This window comes from Aulonocara sp. 'chitande type north' Nkhata Bay, linkage group LG16 (genome assembly GCF_057382095.1).
Source record: "Aulonocara sp. 'chitande type north' Nkhata Bay isolate Kocher_YH1m ecotype deep benthic linkage group LG16, A_spYH_male_GT1.1, whole genome shotgun sequence".
In the NCBI taxonomy this organism is placed as follows: domain Eukaryota; kingdom Metazoa; phylum Chordata; class Actinopteri; order Cichliformes; family Cichlidae; genus Aulonocara; species Aulonocara sp. 'chitande type north' Nkhata Bay.
The window spans coordinates 2,692,159-2,711,338 of NC_141359.1; the positions used below are offsets into that span (position 1 = coordinate 2,692,159).

Genomic DNA, 19,180 nt, shown 5'->3' on the forward strand with positions numbered 1-19,180 from the left:
GCCAGAATCTCTTCGAGGCAGTCCGAAAGTCTTTTTCCATGGCCTCTCCGAACTCCTCCCACACCCGAGTTTTTGCTTCAGCCACTGCCCGAGCCGCATTCCGCTTGGCCTGTCGATACCTGTCGGCTGCCTCCGGAGTCCCACAGGCTAACCAAGCCCGATAGGACTCCTTCTTCAGCCTGGTGTCTCCCTTCACCTCTGGTGTCCACCATTTGGTTCGGGGATTACCACCACGGCAGGCACCAACCACCTTGCGGCCGCAGCTCAATGCAGCAGCTTCGGCAATGGAGACGCTGAACATGGTCCATTCGGACTCAATGTCCCCAGTCTCCCTCGGAATGCTGTTGAAGCTCTGCCGGAGGTGTGCGTTGAAGATCTCGCGGACTGGGGCCTCTGCTAGACGTTCCCAGCACACCCTCACATTCAAATTCCATTCTATAAATATTAATAAAGATTTCTATCAGAGCAAAATATCTGTCTCTCCTAAGTATTTGCTCCTAACCACGTCCTAACCTAGCAGTCATATTTAGCCTTTAATTAATCCTGCATTTTTTTTTGTCAAAGACATTTGTCACCATGAAATTACCCGATAGCTTAAAACGGCAACATATGAACAGATTCACTGAGTAATCAGAAAAGTTTAGCATGAATCTAGACATTAGATTTAAGCTTGAAGTTTTAACCTTATCAAATATCACTTGGTAGAAGCTCCTTACCGTTTGAAGAAATCTCTTCTCAATCTGCTGTCCTCTTTTTCTTGCATTTTTTTTTTTCCCATCTGAGACTGACGTTATTCCATGTTAATTATTTTTTCTCCATGAAAAACACAGCAGCTCATCTGATCCCAGGCCGCCAGGCCCACGAGCTCCGGATCTCAGCAGAAAAGTGCCAATAAAAGTTTCAGACTGATCCAGGTATCAGTCTGACACAGGTATGTGACGTCACTGTTGGAACACTGTTACGCCTCTGCGTAACCATGGTTACAGGGGAAGCTTTGGAGCTCTGCTGCTCAGCAGCAAAAGATTTCAGGTTAAACTCTAAAACCAAATAAAATCAATATACTGTATATGTGTACGGTGTACCGTGTAAGCGTTCATTTTCTGTAAGAGGCTGTAAAACGGACAGTTAAAATGTGACCAATGGCAGCCATACTGAGGTGAGTTGTTGAGGATATGTCGAACTGTCGAGCTGTCGATAAGCACGGCTGTTTTTGTGCTGTTATTTACTGTTAGCCTGTTTTGGCTTGCGTTACTGAAGCTCTTTTCAACTGGATGTCACATTGTTGAACTCTGATGATTAATGAATAAACTCTCGATGTGACGATGGTAGAATGTAATTGTAACCCTGTGTTCATTTAGTCGTTTGATACCGTTTAATATCCAGTCCATCTGTTTGGTGTTTTGTTTTTAACATGCCCTGGAATAATTTAAAGTTTTACAATGCCGGTGATTTACGACTCTTTCGCGACAGTCAGCTGGGGAGTAAACTCTTAGAGGTAGCTCATGTGAGCCAGCAGTGACATCTGTACATGCAGTAGCCTTAAAATACTGATTATTTATTCTCCTGCTAGGTAAGAATTGGTGTTTTATACGTATATTGTTTCTTTATATATGTTATCGTTTGGTTATGTTATGATGTGCTAATCGTGAATAAGCTAGTAAGCTTGAAAATTAGCAGCCATGTTAAGCGGACTTTGGTGATCAAGTTCGTGTGTCACTGTTTGGAATATAAACCCATATGGCTTGCACTACTTTCAAGATGTAAGCTAAAGGGATGTGTTTTTAAAAAGGTGCAAGAAGGACCTAACTCAGTGAGTGATGTGTGTTCAGTGAACAGTAAGTTGTCATTTATGTTGTGCATTTGAACTAACTATATATAAAGCATATAAACAATCACAGCAATATGATGCAACAAACACAGCAGTGCTACTGATCCAAAATACTCAAAGCTTCATAGAACTGAAACAAACATTTTTTTTAGCTCCATTCTGCTGCTGATACATACTTTAGGTTTCTGAACATTAAACTTGTTGCTGCCTTTCATAGTGTGTAACTTGAAGGCCCTGAGTACTTTCTCCCACACTGGAAACACTGGGATGATAACATTATTTGAACATTACCTAATAAGACTGATTCAGCACAGACAGTTATGTTAAACTTTCCTAGCAGTCCTTCACAAACAGGGAACAGTCTGTCTGTTCTCTCCATCTGTCAGCTGCTGCTGGCTCTTCCTCCTCCTCTTCCTCACACACTGCTGAGTTTGTCCTGGTGGATCATCAGGGGTGCAAAGCCTCACAGATGATGTGCAGCAGTGGGTCCCTCAGTCTGTCCTCACTCTGGACACTTGCAGTCGTCACACATGGAAATCAAATGTGTGATAAGCTGCAGGATTCAAACAAAAGTGTAACTTATAAACACATGTTCATACTTTTATTCCACAATCAGAGAGAAAGAAACAGAGAGTGCAGGACAGACAGACAGGTGACAGTCTCAGGTGTATACACTGCTACACAACAGCACCAGAGAAGCAGGATTTAGTGTTTGTGTTATTACGAAACAAGAAGAGTTCCAGATGGTGCAGTGGACACATGTGTGACTCCTGTGATTGAAGCATCTTTCTTTCAGCTTAACGAGTGAACCGTCAGCTCGTTCAAACACACGTTAAAGTCCGTTTGGCTCGACACCACCGAGGCAGCAATATAACATAGCTAACATTAACAGTGCAGTGGATCCTGCTTGTGCCGTGATGTTCAGGACTGCAAACCGAGCAGCATCACTGACTTTCAGCTTGTTGTGTTTGTGGATATATGACTGACTTTAATTATCCACAAAATCATCACATTCTCTGTAAGATTAAGGTCGACTATTGAACGGCGTATATTTTAAAGGCTTTAAAACCAAGTTAGTACAAACATCCCTAATGTCACATATCTTTGCCGACATGTGGCTAACAGCAATGTTTCAATGCTCTTCATTATTAAACATTGGCACATAATAAGTGACATCATATTCAGTACTTACTTTTGAAAGTTTACTCTTCGGCCGCTCCGCTTCTGCCCTCTGCCGTATTTTTCGGGAAAATTATCCACACCCACCACCGCGCTATGAATTGTGGGATATATGGGACCATGAAGTGTACACCGGACCACACTTCAAATTTGGGGAAATCGATGGCACATTTGGAGTACACTTCGGATTGGGACAGCCGTCGTGTCGCTGTGAAGTAATAGGTCTCAAAATGTGTACTCAGGAGCGTGCGGTCGCTGGATTGGGACACAGCCAAGGTCTGTAGCTGTGTCAGAGCAAGCTTGTGTGAGCCAACGGTGATATCTGTACACGCAGTACCTTTAAAATACTCATGTGTCATTCTCCTGCTAGCAGTGGAGGAGACTTTTCTGCTGAGGAAGAGGCCCTGCTGTCCTGCCGTCTTACTGGTGCCATTGAGGGATCAGCGGCTGCTGTATATTCTTCTCGACCTCGAGTATTTGGACTGAAGGACTCACAGACACGTTTCATATTTAGCTCTATACAATTTAAAAATTAAAAAAAAATTCCTGGCCACCCATTTTCTTATTCACGAAGGCTGTATGGAGACATTTTGGTTATTGCCACAGACGCTTTCTCTTACTACGGATGGAGGATGTTGCGGTTTTACAACCCATGGACTGAGAAAGGACTCAATAAGTAATCTGTTCACATATTCCAAGGTTAAACACAAGTGAGTCTCAATTAAATGAAGTGTTGGAACTGATGCCAACATTTTCTTCTTTCTCCCTGTTTAAATCCCATTCATATAAGGGACCCTAATTTTATCCTGCTACAAACATATTCAGCCAGTGTTATTTAAGTTTCCTGTAAACTACACATGTGAAGCAGATGTGAGAGAGGCTGTGATGAAGTCCTGGAGTTTTTAAGGATGTACGTGCTCCAGTCCAGAAATTTGTATGATATGTTGGCCACAGGTGGTAAAGTGCTGTCACACCCTGAATAAACTGTCCTCTGTTCTTCTTCTAAGCTGACATATTTGTTACATAATCATGTGGTTTATCAGAGGGGAAGTGGGGATTTCAGAATACTGGAGCCCAAGGTTAGGTGCAATAATATTCAACCATAATATTAGCTTTTAACTAAGTCTTGTCAGTTAGCTGGTGTTGTGTCAAAAGGACGATCTGATATCCTCGTGTTGGCGTTGTTCCCACATCATCATAATTAATGTTGTTCCAGTTTCAACATTGCAGGTGACCAATCACCTTCTTGTGACGTCATTCCTTTGCGACTTCGAAATACCCGCCTTCGAGTATTTCGAAATACAAGTGAAGAAGCGAGAAACCGCCGCCTGTCTGCCGAATTTGAAGTCAATTCGCCTGTCCGCCGAATTTGAAGTCAATTTAGAATACTTTTCTTTAATAAACGGTAAGCATTATACATATGTTCCTCACTTGGCTTGCTGTTTGTTTGCTAGTGATAGACTACTTGACGACAGCATTAGCTAACCAGTGTTACGGTAAGCATTATACATATGTTCCTCACTTGGCTTGCTGTTTGTTTGCTAGCGATAGGCTACTTGACGACAGCATTAGCTAACCAGTGTTCTCTAGACCAGCGTTCCCCAACTTTTTGGGTGTTTCGTGGCCCGGGGGTTGGGTCAGGCAAAATTGCACTAGCTTCCCTGATCATTTTACAAACATAAGTGAAGAGAATCTGGACTAAAAGGCCTAGACTTATGGTTGTGTGCTGAATCTATGAATCAAACTATCACCTGGAAACATAATTAACTGGTCCATAGCTGTGAAACTTGACATGAGTTCTTGATTCTATGGAGATTAACAGTAATCCAGATATTTACAAATTTGTCCAGGGACATCGCGTAAATGTTGTCCCTGGGACATCGCGTAAATGTTGTCCCTGGGACATCGTGTAGATGTTGTCCCTGGGACATCGTGTAAATGTTGTCCCAGGGACAAAGTGTAAATGTTGTCCCAGGGACATCGTGTAGATGTTGTCCCAGGGACATCGTGTAGATGTTGTCCCTGGGACATCGTGTGATAGCTTGTTAATAATGGAATGAAAATTATTGATTGTTATTAACTTGTGAAAAAGAAGTGTAACAAATCCACATGTTATGTTCTTACACCCTTACATAAAGTGTGACTCCTTCACAATGTCAGGTAAATGTCAACTCATGTTGAATAATCAACCAATCAAGCCTTTTATTATCACATGCAATGTTACACGTACAACTGCAATGAAAATTTCACCCCCTTCTGACCATACATATATTGCTTAAACATCCCATTGGGAAGGAAGGTCAGAAAACAATTTAATTCATAGATGAGGGGAGAGGAGGAGAAAAAAGAACTACAACCAGACAAAGCTCCTAGAAGACTGAAATGGATGATGGTTGCAGCATGCAAAAAGAAAATGATATCTGTTGACTACAGCATATGCTTTCTCACAGATTACCTTGTGGGAGTAGCTGGACCAAACTCTATTGGTATTTCAAGTTTGAAATCCCTGTTTGACCAGACAAACATTTCAGATGAGGTACCTCTTGACATAAAAATCCTTTTATGTTGTCATAAAACTAATGTTAAATTCTGCTTTAAATACACTTTATTGTACAATTTACTTAATGAATCGTATTCCTTAGTTCTGTTTTTATTTATATGTATTTATTTATTTGTTTTATAAGGTAATAGATGGCCTAATCTATTTGCAGTGTGAGGTATGTTGAAAAGCTTGTTTGATGATAATGACATAGCATGTTTACATTTTTTGTAATGTATTTGAAAACATAAGTGTATTTATGTTATTTTTATAGAATTTCCCTCACATTTATCCAATACCAAGCCAAATCACTGGAAAAATTTTGGATGGGTCCACAAGAGCACAAAGTGCATACTTTTTGAAGGTATGACTTGGACTGTGGTAACTATGTTCTTATCACAAAGGGTTTATAAGTTGCCACTATAAACAAACAGCATTTTCCAAAATTGAAGCCTTGTCAGAAGAACCTGAAAAATACCTTTCTGAAACCTTTTCTGTGTAAAGACTTGCTCAAAAGCAATGCACACAGATTAAAACATTTCTGTCTTGGCCAACTGATAAAGAAAACCAAAAATTGAGTGGTGCGTGTTGAGTCTGTGGTCTTGATTTGTTTCGTACACACTATAGAACTTAATTAATGTAAACAAAAAATGACACTTTCTATATGTTTGTGTATCTGCAGAATTAATTACAAGTCTCACCTGACAAGCTTTCGCAGTTTTGCAGTGTCATTCTTGACAGAAAAACATACTTGTCACATTCTTTTTATTTCCAGAAAAACATCTTTCAGATGTATGAGAAATTGATTGGAGCCTGTCTGGAAAACGGCAGCCACTGGACCTTGTTTGTAAGTTGCACAGATTTTGCACTCTCTCTAGTGCATGATACTTTTCAGTGTCCCTCATTAGGAAAGCTCAAGGCCCAAGCCTACCATATCCATCTTTTTACAAAACAGTTTTGTGACATACCCAAGAGGACCATAGCCTATATGAATTCATTTGGCGAGTCGGAGGTCAGAAAAAGTGCGGTGTTGAAAAACTGGAGGTAATTAATTAACATATTTAACATAACATATTTAATTTAATTGAAATCATTACCGAACGTGGTTATTGATTTCTCTATATGCTTTTTATTTGTAATAACTGCCATCTCTCAGCTCATTTGCTTCAGCAAGAGGCTGCACTGGAGAGTGGACTTTGTCACATGTGAGCCACCCACATCAACAGGATGGGAACTCATGTGGAGTGCATGTCATAATGGTACTGAAAACTATAGCTTTAACCTATATAAGTAATGTTTACATTTTTGTCTATTCAGTTTTTAAAGCCTTAGAGGCAGGATGGTAAAATCTCAATTTTTGTTGTAGATTGAACCATTTCAGCAGTAATGCTTTGGCTTTGGTTGCTCTATTTTTTTTTTCTCGGGGGGTGTAAAAAAAACCCCATTTCTTTGTTAATCTAATTCTTTTTGTTCTTTTTTTTTTTCTTCTTCGTCAGTTATTAGTTTGCCCAATCTCCCATTGACGGTAAAACACAAGTGGAGGAGTACAACACTGAAATCACAAAGCTCAGGTCCCGACTTTGCCACTACTTATTTTCCTCAATAGGTAAAGATAAAATTAGCCGCCTTCTTTTTCTCTAACATTGGAAAATGTAACTTGTACTTAAACAAATTATATTTTGCAGAACGAACTAGGAAGTGCAGTCAGTGCTGGTGTGTGATTGCAGCCAAAGACCGGGTACACTATGACATGTCCTTAGCCATATAGATTGTTTATATAATGGACTTTGTTCATTTGTTTTTTGTTTGTTTATTTCTTCTTCTTTCTTTTTTTTTAATTCACAGGTGCAGTGCCAGAAATGTGGTGCATACAAGCACATGCGTTGTTCAAAGTCTGTTTGTGGCATCTGTATCTTCTGTGAGAGTAAGTCACAATATACAGTTGTGGTCAAAAGTTTACATACACTTGTAAAGAATAGAATATAATGGCTCTACCGAGTGTCCCGTTATTTCTAAAACTCTGATTTTTCTCTGATAGAGTGATTGGAACAGATACTTCTTTGTCACAAAAAACATTCATGAAGTTTGGTTCTTTAATGACTTTATTATGGGTTAACAGAAAAAAGTGATCACATCTGCTGGGTCAAAAATATACATACAGCAGTGCTAATATTTGGTTACATGTCCCTTAGCCATTTTCACTTCAATTAGGTGCTTTTGGTAGCCATCCACAAGCTTCTGGTTGAATCTTTGACCACTCCTCTTGACAGAATTGGTGCAGTTCAGTCAAATTTGATGGCTTTCTGACATGGACTTGTTTCTTCAGCATTGTCCACATGTTTTCAATGGGGTTTAAGTCAGGACTTTGGGAAGGCCATTCTAAAACCCTTATTCTAGCCTGATTTAGCCATTCCTTTACCACTTTTGATGTGTGTTTGGGGTCATTGTCCTGTTGGAACACCCAACTGCGCCCAAGACCCAACCTTCGTGCTGATGATTTTAGGTTATGTTGAAGAATGTGAAGGTAATCCTCCTTCTTCATTATCCCATTTACTCTCTGTAAATCACCAGTTCCATTGGCAGCAAAACAGCCCCACAGCATAATACTCCCACCACCATGCTTGATTGTAGGCACGGTGTTCTTGGGGTTGAAGGCCTCACCTTTTCTCCTCCAAACATATTGCTGGGCATTGTGGCCAAAAAGCTCGATTTTTGTTTTGTCTGACCACAGAACTTTCCTCCAGAAGGTCTTATCTTTGTCCATGTGATCAGCAGCAAACTTCAGTTGAGCCTTAAGGTGCCGCTTTTGGAGCAAGGGCTTCCTTCTTGCACAGCAGCCTCTCAGTCCATGGAGATGCAAAACACGTTTGACTGTGGACAATGACACCTGTGTTTCAACAGCTTCTAATTCTTGGCACATCTGCTTTTTGGTGATTCTTGGTTGACTCTTCACCCTCCTGACCAATTTTCTCTCAGCAGCAGCTTGCGTTTTCTTCCTGATCTTGGCAGTGATGAAACAGTGCCATGCACGTTATACTTACAAACGATTGTTTGCACTGTTGCTCTTGGGACATGCAGCTGCTTTGAAATGGCCCCAAGTGACTTTCCTGACTTGTTCAAGTCAAAAATTCTCTTTTTCAGATCCATGCTGAGCTACTTTGACTTTCCCATTGTAGCGTTTGTGGGCGTTTGTATCCAATGAGCCCTATTTAATTGGCCTAAGAGAAGTCACCAACTGTAGTCACTCATAATCACTCGCAAGAATTTAAGAGGCCATGCTATGAAGCTCAGTTCACTGACAACTTTCTAAGTCACCAAAATTGCTAATTCATGTTGCTGTATGTATATTTTTGACCCAGCAAATGTGATCACTTTTTTATGTTAACCCATAATAAAGTCATTAAAGAACCAAACTTCATGAATGTTTTTTGTGACAAAGAAGTATCTGTTCCAATCACTCTATCAGAGAAAAATCAGAGTTTTAGAAATAACGGGACACTCGGTAGAGCCATTATATTCTATTCTTTACAAGTGTATGTAAACTTTTGACCACAACTGTAACTAAACAATGTCCAAAAATGTTTAAAGTGAAAAATTTTTTCGTAATTTTGCCTTTGCACACCAGGACTGTGTAATTAAAGTGGACGTTTCAAGATCCAGTTTTTACACAAAACTATTTTAGACATAACTGTGTCGTATTGTGGGGATTTCTCTTCACAATTAAATTGATATAGTGCTGTTTATATCATTCTTCTTTATGTAACAGCACAGTGCAGCACAGCAGAGGGAAAGGAGTTGTGCAGCATAGTAGGTGGCTATACAGGAGGAGCAATAGAAGTAGCCAGTGAAGAATGTCATCAGGGAAAGCATCAGGCAGCGAATGACAAAGGAAAAGTTCCTAAGGGAGAGGACATCTGCAGCAAACCGACAAGTAACAGTGAGATAGGAAGACTGACAGTCAGAGATGAAGGTACACAGACTGAAAGAGATGAAGGTACACAGACTGAAGACAAAGAAAAAGAAGCAGAAGTATACGGCACAAGTCTGAGTACAGATAATGCTGCTGCTGCTGATGTTGACAGGATCGATGCAGATACAGAATTCCAAACTGATTCAGAAGGAACTAGTACAGTTTACAGAGTGCATGGTCGCTTATCTGTACCAAGCTCAAAAAAGAAAACCTACACAATAACAGAAGACGAGATCAAGCGCAGAATCAACGCAGAGAACATGTCAGTTCATGTTTTCAGAGGTTTGATTGGGGTAGGTATACATTTCGTGATTTTGATGTCACCTGAAATAAATCCGGGTTACTCGTATCAATGAAGTGACAATGTGGCTGGAAATTGTGCATTTGCTGCAACATATACACAATTACACCATGTAAACAAAAGCATTTAACTTTGTGCGTGTGTGTGTGTCTCTCTCTGCTCTTTTGGTTTTTGCACTTTTTCTTTTTTAGGTCCGTAAAGCCAAACTGCCCGCAATGATTCTTGACAGGCCTAAGAAGGCCAAAACTAAAGTAACAGTGTTTAGTGTTCTGAGTGAAGAGGAGGCTGGGGAGCTAGCCCTCGGGTTTGCCGGAAGATTGGCCTGTGATGTCACAACAGACATGGTCTGTAAAGGCATCGACCATTCAAGTGCTGATATGACAAAGTAAGTTAGTAAAACAATATGAAAGTTGTATCTTTTTTGGTATTATTTGTCATTTCCCCGTATTTGGGTTATTGGTGTAACATTGTTAATCTTACTTTCTAATAACAGACAGACTCTTCTCAAAATCCAACACAACCTTAAACATGAGCTGACTGATTCCTCAACCTTCAGTTTGCTGACACACACCTTTGGCCCCGCTGCACTGGATTCTGTCATTTCATTCCTGTGTGAAAAACTTGATCTTGTCTCTTAAATAATGAAACCTTTTGTGACTTTTGTTTGTTCTGTAAATCAGAATCTTGAAAATTGTTCATTGTTGTTCTAAGTTTGTGTTAACTATTTGGCAAAAATGATTGGTTCCTAATCCAAACAGGATAATGACTGTTCTAACACATATCTTAAAAATTCTACAAAGAAAGAAAATTATCACATATGTTTCAATATGAATGTAATTGTGTCACACTCGGTTTGTAGTAGCTTTCCTGTTTTATTTTGAGTTTTGGTATGTTTACACTGTTGTCATTTTTATTTCCCGTGTGTTCGTCTTCCCTTATTAGTTTTACTGTATTTAATTAGTCTGATTTAATAACTTATAATTATTTACTTTCCAGTGTGTATATAAGCTCCTCGTTTGGATTATTGTTTGTTTGAGTTCTGCCTGTCTTTTCTATTAAAGATTTGGACTTTTGGACTATTATAGTCCATAACTCCATGGACTCATAACTCCAACAGTTTTATCGCCGATCTCCGACTCATCCCAGAGATCTCCAGAACACCGGAGGCTGCCCACTCTCCCTGGCCAGGCGGAAGTGCACGCAGACGGCGCCGGGATCGTAAACAAAGGCGAGGTAGGCGCGGAGGGCTACGGGCTACGGGCTAAGCTAAAGCTAACACCACACCGGCTGCCTTTACCCAGAATTTTCCTCGCCAATGTCCGTTCTCTGGCAAACAAAATGGATGAGATACGGCTCTCCATCACTAACAACAGACGGATTATGGACTCAAATGTCATGTTTTTTCACCGAAACATGGTTGAACAACAGCTGCCCGGACAATGCTATCGAGTTAGCAGGATGCCACACACACCGAGCCGACAGGCTAGCAGATGACTCCGGCAAGACCAGAGGTGGAGGTTTGTGCATTTATATTAACAATGCTTGATGCATGAACTCCACTACTACTGAGAGTCACTGCTCACCTAATGCGGAGTTTTTAATGGTCAAATGCAGACCTTATTACCTCCCCAGAGAACTCACTTCTATCATACTCACTGCCGTGTATATCCCCCCCAACGCTAATGCTAGGTTGGCCATGAAAGAACTTTCTGCAGCCATTAACAAACACCATGAAAGAACTTTCTGCAGCCATTAACAAACACCAGAATAAACACCCCGAGGCTGCTTTTATTGTTGCTGGCGACTTCAACCACACCAACTTAAAGACAGTCCTCCCCAGATTCCACCAACATGTCTCCTGCCACACCAGAGGAGACAAGACTTTAGACCATGTGTATTCCAACCTGGCTGGAGCCTACAAAGCCACACCCCTCCCCCACATTGGACAATCGGACCATCTCTCCCTGTTCCTGACACCTAGGTATTCACCACTCATCCAACGTGTGAAACCTGCTGTGAGGACAATTAAAGTGTGGCCAGAGGGGACAGACGCAGTGCTCCAGGACAGATTTAAAAACACAGACTGGAATATGTTCACGCACACAGACCTGGACCAGTACGCCTCATCTGTATTGGATTACATCTCCGAAACCACAGACAGTGTCACCACCCAGAAACGGATCACCATGTACCCCAACCAGAAGCCTTGGATGAACCGGGATGTTCGTCTCCTCCTGAAGGCCCGCAACACCGCCTTTAGGTCAGGAGATGCACATGCCTACAGTACAGCCAGGGCTAATCTAAAGAAGGGCATCAAAAAAGCCAAACACCATTACAAAAAGAAGGTAGAAGAACACTTCTCCAACTCCAACCCCCGACGCATGTGGCAAGGACTCCAGATCATCACAGACTACAGGACCACCAAACCCTCCCCCGCATCCTCTGATGTCTCCTTCCTCAACAAGCTCAACAACTTTTATGCTCGCTTTGAGCGAGGGAACCCCACAACCACAACCAAAGCAGACGTGACGCCAGACCACCAACCTCTGACTCTCTCCCCCACCAATGTAGGAGCGGTGCTGAGCAGGATCAATGTCCACAAGGCTGCAGGTCCTGATGGCATCCCCGAGCGTGTTCTCAGAGCGTGTTCTGGGGAGCTTGCAGGAGTGCTCACAGACATATTCAACCTGTCCTTGGCCCACGCTGTGGTACCGGCCTGCTTCAAATCCACCTCCATCGTCCCGATACCCAAAAACTCCAACCCATCTTGCCTCAATGACTACCGCCCAGTAGCACTCACCCCCATCATCACTAAGTGCTTAGAGCGACTGGTCCTAGCACACTTCAAATCCTGTCTCCCCCCCACCCTGGACCCCCACCAATTCGCATACCGCCAGAACAGGAGCACAGAGGATGCAGTTTCCATCGCACTGCACTCTGTCCTCTCACACCTGGACAACAACAACACCTACGCCAGAATGCTGTTTATAGACTTCAGTTCAGCATTCAATACAATCCACCCCTCACAACTCATCAGGAAACTGACAGACCTGGGCATCAGTTCCCTCATCTGCAAATGGTTACTGGACTTCCTGACCAACCGCCCCCAACATGTCCGGCTGGATAACCACTGCTCATCTACCATCACAATGAACACCGGTGTACCACAAGGCTGTGTGATGAGCCCTTTCCTCTACTCCCTCTTCACCCACGACTGCAGACCTGCTGATGGTTCCAACACCATCATTAAGTTTGCAGATGACACCACGGTGATTGGCCTCATCAGTGACAACGATGAGGCCGCCTACAGGGAGGAGGTGGATCGTCTGGCTGAGTGGTGCGACACAAACAACCTGCTGCTTAACACCGAGAAGACCAAGGAGCTCATCGTGGACTACAGGAGGAATGCTGACCCACATCCACCCATCCACATTAAGGGGATGGCTGTGGAGCGTGTGAGCAGCTTCAAGTTCCTGGGAGTCCACATCTCTGAGGATCTCATCTGGACGACCAACTGCTCCAAGCTGGTCAAGAAGGCTCACCAGCGCCTCTTCTTCTTGAGGACTCTGAGGAAGAACCACCTGTCCTCAGACATCCTGGTGAACTTCTATCGTTGCACCATCGAGAGCATCCTGACCAACTGTATAACAGTCTGGTACGGGAACTGCTCTGCCTCGGACTGGAAGGCATTGCAGAGGGTCGTGAAAACTGCCCAGCGCATCGCCGGAGCACCACTTCCTGCCATAAAAGACATCTACAGGAAGCGGTGTCTGAAAAGGACTGGGAAAATCATCAAAGACCCCAGTCACCCATCACATGGACTCTTCACCCTCCTGCCCTCTGGGAGGCGCTACAGGAGCCTCCGGACTAAGACCACCAGGTACCGGAACAGCTTCTTCCCCACAGCTGTCAGACTCCTGAACTCTGCCTCCTGACATCTGACCCACGTTAACTCATGGACTGAACATACACACACCCACAATGGACAACTGTACCCTCAAACACACAATAATAACATGGACTGAACCACCACTCACAACCACCAGCACTTTATATAGCCTCTGTAGAATTATCCACATATCTCACTTATCTTAACTGCACTACTGTATAGCTCTGTAATAATCATTCTGTACATACGATAATTTTTAACCCTACAACTGTTTACAACTTGCACAGTTCCCATTTCTGTATAGCTGTATATCTCAGATTCTGTAAAGTTATTTATTTCATATTCTGTATAGTTTTTCATATTTATATCCTGTTCATAGCCTGTACATAGCTTGTACTCACTACAGCCTGTACATACTTATAGTTATAGAATATTCACAACATACTTCATACCGTGTACATTATAACATTCCATAATAGACCCACTTCTGTAATATATTTACATATCTATATTATTGCTAATATTTATTGTAATATATCTATATCACTAAAGCACTTCTGGATGGATGCAAACTGCATTTCGTTGCCCTGTACCTGTGCATGTGCAATGACAATAAAGTTGAATTCTATTCTATTCTATTCTATTCTATTCTATTCTATTCTATTCTATTAGTGGACCTCGTAGGTTTTTATTCTGTGCAATTGGTAATTGACTGGGTTTAATTTAGTGGCCTGGAAAACAGGCCGGAGGGGTCTGGTCATTTTAACCCCCTAAGACCCGAAATCTTCCATGGCATGCATTTTTAATTTCTCTTTGATATTTGGGCCGATTGGAACCCGATGAATGTAAAAAGAAAGAATTACCAGATTTATTTTTTTTTTTACCTAATTTTTGTTTCTGAGAAAAATGAGAGCCACATATGAGGACATTCATTTGAAATTTCGATAGAACAGTTGCAGTATAATGTCTTCGTAACTGTAACTCAGGCACTTGTTGATCAAGATTTAGTATTTTGGTCTAAATAACCCAAAATCTTATGTCCACATATGTGGATGCCAGGCTGGAGTAAAGTGTTAGAGCTATTTATACCTATGTAAACTTTTATACACTGGTTTATACCTGTCTTTTTTCAGAAAGGTTTAAAAGGGTAATGTCCACAGTTTATTTGTTTATTTATTTATTTGTTTGAATTCAACATATTTTATTAAAGTAATTGAGCTTGAACACAGAAAAAACTGAATCAAATAATCATAAAATCAAATCACTTGCACTATACTGAAGTCTAATCTACTCTGAGCTAATGCCGGTTTCCAACACTAATGATCGGGTGAAGGAGAGAGATGAGGGTGTGCACGGCCACTGGTGCTCTTATCCCTGTTCTGTGTGATACAATCCAACAGGAAAGCAGTCAAACCCTTGGACATTAGCCAAGTTAACGTTCACAAATATATACACACAGAGGAACTCTGAGCCCCAATGTCAGCATTAGCACAAACATGCCACTTCATACCAAATCTCAGTGTGAGGTCAGGTGTTAGTCTCATTCCATTATTCTGGCTATATTTTCTTACTCATCATTACTATTAAACTTATACTTAAGACTAACTATTAACAAAATCACACCCCAATAACTCATTTATTACACTTTGTATTTAATCATAAAAAGGCTGGATGTTGAAACCTTTTACTTCTATTTTGTATGAGCCGGGGGTTCTCAACAGCTGATACTCTATGTCCAAAAAGTGACAGGTATCGTTTTATGGAGCAAAAAACTTAAGAGCGCATATTTTATAAATAATACCAACAATTACAAATGCAGACCTTTAATAGTAATAAGTAATCCTTTATTTATAATGCATAGCAATATAAAAATAGTAACATATGAAAATATTACAATGGGCACAGATGAATTTGTATCAAAAACAGCAACCAAGCCAACGTAATGAATAACACACATAAATAACAACTGCTTGAGAGCGCAAACAATTTCTTTTCATCTGTTCCTTGGCAGAAAGTTAAGACAGCTATTCAGCTTTAGGTTTCAATAAACAGAAGTAATGGATGCAGTCCCTTTGAAATGTCACACAAAAGTCTACTTGTGCATATACTTAGCTTTAACTCTTCTCTTTTTTGTTTTGTATTCCAAAAGGTTTTCATTTTCTCCAGAGGATGTCTCTCTTTCAGTGGTTATCGACTGTTCACATTCATTTTGTTAGGGTTGGAATGTCGATGCTGGCCGAACGTTTCTTGCTAGAATGCAATGGCCTAATTTTGCGTGCATTATCTGTCGTCTTTATTTCGTACTGGCATATACTTTTGCCTACTTGTTTTGTTTTTAAGACATTTGTATGCAGTTCATCTATCATTGCAGTAATACCCTCTGGAATGAATGCCCACTGTTTAACTGTGTCTAAAACAGCATTTAGTTTTCCAATTGCATCTTCTGTGCATTTTTTGTCTGTGCTTTCAACTACAGGAGTGTCATTCAAAGTTGATAGAGGACTTTTCAGATAGTTTTTCATTTGTTTAAAATGGCTACAAGCCACCTTCAGGCAAGCACATGTGTTATAGTGAGAGAACGTACAACAAGTGCACTGAAGTGTTTCAGCCGATGCAAAAAAACACAGATTTCCAAACAAACTTGGCATTTTTATCACTTTCAAGTCCTCACAGTGTACAAAGTAATGCCTTTCTTTCACTGCAATTCTTGCCAAGGTCTGTTTCCATGTTTGGATAGATGTCATTGTCAACCTCTGCTAATTTTGCAAGTAACACTAGATGCTTGAAAAGAAGTCCTCGTAAGCCATATGTACAGTTGCAGTAGGACTCAACAGGGCAGACATCATACACTATGTCTTCTCTTGACTCAGATGGGACTTGATATGCATTAACTCCATGGCTGTTCTGGACTGTAATTTTAAGAGCCCAACCACTTTCCATCAGTCTTGAAGCAGAGTCTGAAACTTGAGACAAGGTGTCAGCAAACCTTTTTTTCATGCGGCCCACATCTTGCAGGGTTTTTATGACTGAGAAGTAGTCGTCGGCCTTCCCTAGGAGCACTTCAATCAGATCATCCAGACGCTTATTCTTGTAGCCAGATAAAAACTGGTATTTCAGGCGGTGGAAAAATCTGAAAAACAGTTATTTGAAATGATTAGTAACTGTAATTGAAGGAATTTAAAGTTTTAATCAAGACTGTATTATTTTTTTAAAAATTGGAATACCTATTGCACAGGTCTTTTATAAAGGAATGCTCTGTGCCGGTTTAGCTGATTTAGGCAAATCCACCTACTCTGTTTTTTGTTGTGATAACATAAAAAACGCTGCTAGAATTTAAAGGATTTGCCTAAAACCTGTTCTGGCAATGACATGAAGAACCTACTCAGTTTAGCCTCTTGGATTAATTCATAATATCTTTTTTTCAGCAATACAATTGAATGAGGTCAAAATAATAAATCATACCTTTCAATCACATTGTTTGTTTCAGAACGAGCGTGACTGAAGCGACGGCCGTAGTCACACCACATGTGGCCAATGCCTTCCCAGTGCTTCTGAAAATACTGGCACACCAAAGGGTATTGCTTAAATGTCTGGCAGAACTGATGTGGCTTTAAAGTCGTCCTCCTAAGAGAATTGGATGCAACAGAATATATTTCAATCCATTTAACAGACCCATTGAAATCTTTAATATTATGTATTGAAGCCCTTTTCCTTTTATTGAATAACATTAAGAATTTTAAGTTATTAATAATATGTCGTCTTTTTGTATTAAGAAGCAATTATTTCTTACCTTACAATGGCTAAGAAGGAACACTAAACCTATAAGCATATTTGGTTTCAGCATCTGTCTGTGAAAGAATCCCACTCACAAGTTCTACTGCACAGTGGGTGACACAATGATGGTCTGCACAGCTTAAGTACTTGTTTTGATAAGCAAGATAAGAAGCCAGTTTTAGAAATTGTTTCAAAAATCTATTTTGTATCTCTCTGTAACTTTTTTTAGCAACTGAAAGTTATTATGCTCTTAGTGTAATCAAGAAATCAAAATGTGAAATAGACAAATTACACTTACAGATGTGCAAGCTTTCAGCTTACAAAAGAAAGAAATGATTTCATTTCTCTTTTGGGTGTTAGAAAGCCCATGGACCCCGGACTCTGATTTTGAAAGCCATCGATTAACAGCCTGTGAATGTAAGAGAAAAAAAGTTAATCTGGAGAGAGAGACAGAGGAGCAGCTGTACAAAAAGCATAAAAGAAAGCTGACGTCCAAAAATAACTTTGTCACTCACTGGACAAGAGGACCTGTGCATTACAGAAATCAACCAGGCAAACGTATTTTTAAATGTTAAAAAGAGCTTTGGGAAGCAGCCACCAGAAGATGAGTGCACTGTGGTCTTAAATGGATGGACAAAGTCACTCAACATTTTATCCCTTTATATTCATTAACCTGAGTAGGTGAATATCACAATGAGGCAAATCATAACAACAGGACCCTGTTGTAAAAATGTGTTTCAGGTCCATCTTAGACAACGTGAAAAGAAAACAATGTGGTTTACCTGCAAGACATGGTACCAGCATAGAAGGATAGCTGACTCTGGAAAAACCTTCTGCAAAGCATTTATTTCCGCAAAGTCTTTGTCAACCATAAAAAGAAAACACTAAATGAGATTAAACAGTATGAAAATGTTTTTGCTATCTCAAAGCATCACTTCAATGCCAAATTAAACATTTCAACTCACAAGTAGATATATAAAATACTGCATACAGCCTATAGGAATAACTTTAACAACTGGAAAGGAAAGTTTTTGCAGCCCATGCTGCAGCTATAGCATTAGATTCTGGCATGTTATAACTTTTTTGAAAAGGAATTATTTCAAAATTAATAGCTGTCAATGTATTATTTACCTCGGGGAAGTTGGGAAATGCTCACAAACTATTCCAAGAACAGTTTCCAGGGTTTTCTGACTTTCGTTGCTGACAATAGCATAGGCCACAGGGACTCCATGCCCATGATCATCTCTTACAACAAGTGTGAATAAGGGAAATGAATACTGGTTAACGCAGTGCGTGGTGTCAACAAATACTAACTGTTTTGCATAGTTCTCCATGTTTGATTTCATTACAGGTGTCTGCAAAACAATCATTAGTTCTTGGTCAGATGTGTATGGTTGATAGAAGAGAACATGTTCTTGATGTTTTCCATTAAGTAAGGTATGTACACATTGACTGTCTCCACAGTTAAAGTGCTTCTTCCTCATCATGCAGGTTCTAACACTGTCAATGTCACGTGGTGTGACAAAATGCTCTCTGTTGTGAAGATCTCTGTGTCCATGTTCTTTGGCCCATTTATGACATTCGGTTAGTATGATGGCTGGCTTAGTTCCAAGGGAAAGCAGTTCCTCAATCTTCCTCCTCAAATCACTGGAAATATTGTTGAAATGTGCGTCTTTTGGGTCCGAAGGATCATGCCCATC

General features: G+C 40.6%; 2 protein-coding genes across 3 annotated transcripts; one reads left to right on the forward strand and one right to left on the reverse strand.

Annotated features, from left to right (window-relative positions):
- Nucleotides 1-5,330: 5,330 nt before the first annotated feature.
- On the forward strand, nucleotides 5,331-10,899 carry LOC147310799 (uncharacterized). The gene is made up of 12 exons (XM_086267442.1): nucleotides 5,331-5,543; nucleotides 5,692-5,724; nucleotides 5,821-5,910; nucleotides 6,322-6,393; nucleotides 6,502-6,590; nucleotides 6,703-6,805; nucleotides 7,050-7,152; nucleotides 7,232-7,284; nucleotides 7,392-7,470; nucleotides 9,313-9,809; nucleotides 10,009-10,202; nucleotides 10,311-10,899. The coding sequence occupies exons 1-12, from the start codon at nucleotides 5,331-5,333 to the stop codon at nucleotides 10,453-10,455; spliced, it is 1,671 nt and encodes a 556-aa protein (XP_086123568.1). The 3' UTR covers nucleotides 10,456-10,899.
- Nucleotides 10,900-15,937: 5,038 nt separating this feature from the next.
- Nucleotides 15,938-18,355, reverse strand: LOC147310800 (uncharacterized). 2 transcript variants are annotated; one of them, XM_086266763.1, is made up of 4 exons: nucleotides 18,263-18,349; nucleotides 17,779-17,889; nucleotides 17,169-17,266; nucleotides 15,938-16,836 (listed from the first exon to the last, which is right to left on the reverse strand). In XM_086266763.1, exons 3-4 carry the CDS (start codon nucleotides 17,231-17,233, stop codon nucleotides 16,374-16,376), a joined length of 528 nt encoding a protein of 175 aa, XP_086122889.1. In that variant the 5' UTR covers nucleotides 17,234-17,266; nucleotides 17,779-17,889; nucleotides 18,263-18,349; the 3' UTR covers nucleotides 15,938-16,373. The 2 variants fall into 2 exon arrangements, 1 of the variants encoding a protein (XP_086122889.1); XR_015125377.1 differs by lacking the exons at nucleotides 15,938-16,836; nucleotides 17,169-17,266 and adding an exon at nucleotides 17,310-17,330 and having other exon boundaries at nucleotides 18,263-18,355.
- Between the last annotated feature and the right edge of the window lie 825 nt (nucleotides 18,356-19,180).